Source organism: Ananas comosus, unplaced genomic scaffold (genome assembly GCF_001540865.1).
Source record: "Ananas comosus cultivar F153 unplaced genomic scaffold, ASM154086v1, whole genome shotgun sequence".
Classification (NCBI taxonomy): domain Eukaryota; kingdom Viridiplantae; phylum Streptophyta; class Magnoliopsida; order Poales; family Bromeliaceae; genus Ananas; species Ananas comosus.
The window spans coordinates 24841-30108 of NW_017890880.1; the positions used below are offsets into that span (position 1 = coordinate 24841).

Sequence of the window (5268 nt, forward strand, 5' to 3'; positions counted from 1 at the left end):
CTGAGTTTGGAGGGACTTTGGCGCAATTTGTTACCCTATATATATAATGTAGTTAGGGTTCACTATGGAAACCCTAACCCAAATCCGCCCCTAGCTGACCCAGACCACCCTTGCCGCCCCAGCTGAGCCCTGCCCTGCCCGTGTGCCCGCCCCGGCCGCCGGCGAGCTGCTCCGGCCGCCGGAAACCCGCCAGCAGCCTTCCCAGTCCACCCTCTCGGCCATCCTCTCCCCCACCTTGGCCGAGAGCAGGTAGAGAGGCTCCACCACCTCTGGAAGGAAGCCCCGGGCCGTGATCCACCTCCAGCTTGTTCTTCCCCTGGCTCCGGCCATCCCCGGACGTCGCCGGAGCCGCCTTGGGGAGCTGCGGCCAGCCCGGGTCAGCCCAGACCGAGCCGGGCCAACCTCGTGTTTCGAGCGCCGCCACCACCCTCCTTCGGCCGCGCCGCCTCCTAGCCGACCCCGGTGACCTCCGGCGTGCTTCCCCCGCCGTCCCCCCACGCCGCCGGCCGTCGCTGGGAGCTCCCGCACCCGCCCTGACCCGTGCGGGCGAACCCTGGAGCCGCGCCGCCCCCGAGCGCCGCCGCCCCCCATCGTAGGATGCACGGCCTTCCCCTCAGCCTCCAGCGCCGATCTGTCGCCGTCCCGAGCTCCTCCGACCGCCGCCTCGCCGCCGGCGCCCTTGAACCCGAGAGGAGCTATGCGGGCTTGATCTCCGCCGCTGCGCCACCGGCTGCCGCCCGCCGCCGGCCAGCACCACCTCCGAACCCCTCGGACCGACTGCTCCCGTCCTCGGCCGGAGCGCCCGCCGCCCGATCGCCGGCGGCCATCCCTAGCTCCCACTGCTCCGGTGAGTAGCCATTTATGGTTCCAGCACTGCTGTTTTGCGTTCCGGTCACTTTTCCGGTGATCCGATGACTCCCTGGCACCTCGGGAGGTGAGCACGGTGATCGTGGGCTCGTGCTGAACACGATGCTCACCTCCATTTAGGTTAACGGTGCCCTGGTTAGTGAGTATTGTGCGATCTTCGCGCTGTGCGCACTGTTTCGCTGAGGTTTGCGTCGCTCGTGCGCGCGTGGTTGCTGCCGGCAGTGCTCCGAAAGGTGAGCACGGCCTCTGGCACGCTGAAACCTAGCAACAAGTGTGATGGCACCCTCCGTAAATCCCTGGTTTGCTGGTACAACCCGTTGGAGCCATGAAATCACATAAAATAATGTGATTTTATGTGCCGTTAGGGATTCTTTTGCGTTTCGCTTCGTCGTGGCTGCTGTTGGCAGCAAGTTAGGGCTGAGGATAACCTCTGGACTGATCGTCCAAGGCCCCAAGCCTTTGCAAGTGTCGGAAAGAGACTTTCAGCGCGTTTCTCGGCGAAATCCGCCGACGGAACGCGGGATCGGTTCGGATTCCTTCCGACAGTGCTTCGTGATGAATTGTGTAGTCGCTGAGCCTTGTCGGCTGGTCACTCGCATCATTTTGAGGGTTCGGAAATGACGGGTGAGCGACGGTAGGTTCCGGTGTCGAATTAGACACTTCCGGGAACCCGGATCGAAATGATTATCCGACGATAATTGTTTCGACGTGAGGAGTGGTGTTTGCTGCCATGATGCACGATTACTCATGTTTAGTGGCAGCGGATGACTCGTAGCACGAGTCGGTACGTTCCGGGACAGTTCGTGGGTCCCGACGGGGTCCCGGTGCGATTTCGGGACTTCCGGCGAGTTACGATAGTCGGTTTTAGGAAACCGATCATCGTGGGTTTGTTTGTGAGGTTGTGAGAGCTAGTGGTTTGTTATTTGTGGGTTAGACTCTAACCCGGTGGACCCTTCTTAGGTCCGGTTGATGCTTCTTCCACAGACGAGAGACTGGCACCATATTTGTGCAGGTGGGTACTTCGATCCGAAGTCGGTACAGTGGTGCACGCTCGGTGATATTCTTCTATCCCTGTTCTTCTGTTGCTATTTTCGTATTATATATTGAGCTTGCATCCCCGTTGTTTCTATTATACTCTACTCATATGTTTCTATGCTTAGTATCATGTGTAGGAGTAGAGTAGTTTATCCATATGTGATATCGGTGACCTGATTGGTCGGTTCTCGTACTTTGTTCCGGTGACCTGATTGGTCGGTTCTCGTACTTCGTTTCGGTGACCTAGTTGATCGGTGCTTTTATCTTATATCTGTTGACCTGGTTGGTCGGTTGTTGCATTATGTATTGGGTTGGTCTGTTTCTTGACTTCTGTCGTTCGATGACCTTTGAGGTCGGTGTACCCTGAGGGGTAGGATTGTCGGCTGGTGCTGACGGTAGTTCTGGACTATATCGAATACACTCCTGTGACCTATCGGTCGGTTCTTGCGTTCGTACTTTTAGTTGACATCGAGCAGTATCTACATATTATCTTTATTTACTCTGCCTGGTTGTTCTATGTGTAGTATCCTGTATAGGGGTAGAGTAGATGGCATTCGTATATACTATACTTGTGACCTGGTTGGTCGGTTCTCCTGTTTGCATCGGTGACCTGTTTGGTCGTTCGTTACTTTCCGTATATTGACCTATCTTGGTCGGTTCACGTTGTTACTTGATGACCTACACGGTCGGTTAGCCCCGAGGGGCGGTGATTGTCGGCTGATTGCCGACGGTTGGCTATTGATCATATCCGCATTGATCGCCACAGCTCGAGTGCATTTCACGTACACCAGCGGGTTGATCCCCCGCAGGAGGGTGTTCTTTTCCGGAAAAGTGGTCGTACATCCGACCCGTGAGCCCAGCGGTGTTCTCTTTGTGCTAGGGTTACATGCCAGGTGTGAGCAGATAGTGGCTTTTGCCTGAGGTCCTTAGACCGACACGGCGGTTTAGATTGGGTACTTTTGGACTTCTCGTCCGGTTGACGCATATAGCTATAGTAGCGGTTGTTGCATATATACTTCTAGTTCTTTCTTTACAGTTGTCTTGCTACTATAGTTTTGATATCCTTGTATGCTTGCAGTTGTACATTACAGTAGCGGTAGTTGTGCTTTCATATATATATATCTCATTCGTTCATTATCGTTGCTACTGTATTTTACTTACCCATACTGTTGTTTATCTCTTCCTGATCCGGTGAGTACTCCTCGCCTTCTTCGGCTTGCGGTACCCACTGGGAGGGGAGACATGTTTACATGTTCTCACCTCCCCCACTATTTTTCAGGTATTGCAGGCGTTGAGTTTTGGGACGAGACGTGAGGTACGTTCGTAGCGGTCGATAGAGCTTCCGACCCAGGTTATCGGTTTAGTTTTATCCCTACTATTCTGTTGTTATAGCTTAGTCAGTTTATATGGTTCAGTATTTTTATTACATTGGAATATATGGACTTTCATGAACGTATTAAAAGGATTTCTGGATTTGGTAAAATAAAAGGTTTTCTACCCCTCGTGGTAGCTTCTATAAAAGATAAAAGTTTTCGCGTACGAAACAGTTTTCAAAAGATTTTTCGTGGACTTCTGTTTAAACATCGAATGTAAAACTACGGTGTGAATGGTGAATGTATGAATGTATAGCTATCTGTATATTCATTTGATTGTGGTTGTATACTGTTTGTACTTTTGTACTTGTGTGACGCCGTGCAAGTACAGGGGAGACTCTGTCCGTGTGAACAGTGGATTCCCTGTATTTGTGGCGGATCTGGCATACTCTGGGGTCAGATTTTCAAAAAAAAATTTTAACGCTTTTCCGCTGTGTTTCAAACAAAAAGGGGACCCCGGGGCATGACAGGCTCAGCCGAGACTACCCCGGGGCATGACAGGCTCAGCCGAGACTCATATCACACTTTCGGCTGATAATTGGCTCTGATACCATCTGTAACGCCCCGACTTCCCAGGGGGTCACCCATCCTAGGACTACTCCCGTCCTAGCACGCTTAACTTTCTTAACCTCTTGGGTCTAGCCACCACCCAAAATACTTAAGCCGGGTTAAGAGTTTAGCCCTATTATATCTTATATATAGGACTATCTGGGGTCTCACAAATTACATAAAATATACTAACTAAATATATAAAGCTAAGCAATGCATTCAAAAATCATTAATAATAAATTTTAATTTTAATTTTAATTTTAATTTTAAATTTATTTTTTGTATGTGGCCAATAACACTCTAAAATAAAAAGGGTTAGAAAAAGAAAAAAAAAATCAAAAAAAAGAGAGAGATAGGAGTGGGTCTAAAATAAATAAACCAGTTTAAAATAAATAAAAAGCTCATTGTAATATTAAAAAAATACATAATATTTTTTATTATTATCTGCGTAGAACTTACAAATAAAAAAAATAAAAAAATAAATTAAAGTAAAAATACTATCTTTGTTGATTCTTAAAATAAATTATTATATATTTATAAATAAAATATTAAAATTATATATATATATATATATATATATATATATATATATATATAGAGTTGAGCTATGATACTTTTACAAGTATCACCATCATGGTGCTATTAGGTTTTAAGCCATTGGATCTACTTTTTGATTATTAATAGCCCTTGGATCAAACATTATTCCACCTACCACCACCTACCACCATCATCTCAATCTCACATCTCTCCATCCAAGGGCTAAAAACACACAAGTATCACCCCCATGATACTTTTACAAGTATTCTAGCCCTACTCTATATATATATATAATTTCAAAGAGTGAGAGAGAGGTCTCAACCTCTCTCTCACTCTCAACCTCACATCTTTCCATCCAAGGGCTAAAAACACACAAGTATCACCCCCATGATACTTTTACAAGTATTCTAGCCCTACTCTATATATAAATATATAATTTCAAAGAGTGAGAGAGAGGTCCACTGCTCTCTCTCCCTCAGGCGGTCCACGAGGTGATGCTCACCTCGTGGACTGCGTGCAAAAAGGGGAAGTGAGCCCTGCCTTTTTGCACTTTATTTTTTGTTTTTTTTTTTTTGGCTCCCGCCCGCGCCGGCTCGCACCCACGCCCGAGCGCCCGCCCACCCGAGCCCGCCCGCTTGCTTGCTTGCGCCTGTGCCGTCTGCTCGCTCGCTCCCGCCCTCGCGCCCCTCGCACCTGCCTACCACGTGTCAGCCCAGGGATCCTCAGGTTTCCAATTCATAAGTTTATAAATTAGTGTAGGAACCCGCGCGATGCAGCTGGTAAAAATTATAATAAATCATAAATTAAATATACAAATAAAAAAATAAAAAAAGAGCAGAAAATAATCAATATTTGATTTGTTAATAATATAAAAATAATATTGAAATTTTTTTTAGAATAAAAATAT

The 5268-nt window shown here is 47.9% G+C and overlaps 1 protein-coding gene across 1 annotated transcript; it reads left to right on the forward strand.

Moving 5' to 3' along the window:
* Positions 1 to 592: 592 nt before the first annotated feature.
* Positions 593 to 1946, forward strand: LOC109704372. Its single transcript, XM_020225122.1, has 2 exons — positions 593 to 847; positions 1828 to 1946. The coding sequence occupies exons 1-2, from the start codon at positions 598 to 600 to the stop codon at positions 1923 to 1925; spliced, it is 348 nt and encodes a 115-aa protein (XP_020080711.1). The 5' UTR covers positions 593 to 597; the 3' UTR covers positions 1926 to 1946.
* Positions 1947 to 5268: the final 3322 nt, after the last annotated feature.

Coding starts and splice junctions, on each gene's coding strand:
- LOC109704372 (XM_020225122.1), top strand. CDS start 598: ATGCACGGCCTTCCCCTCAGCCTCCAGCGCCGATCTGTCGCCGTCCCG. Junction 848..1,827: donor CCCTAGCTCCCACTGCTCCG/GTGAGTAGCCAT, acceptor GACCCTTCTTAG/GTCCGGTTGATGCTTCTTCC.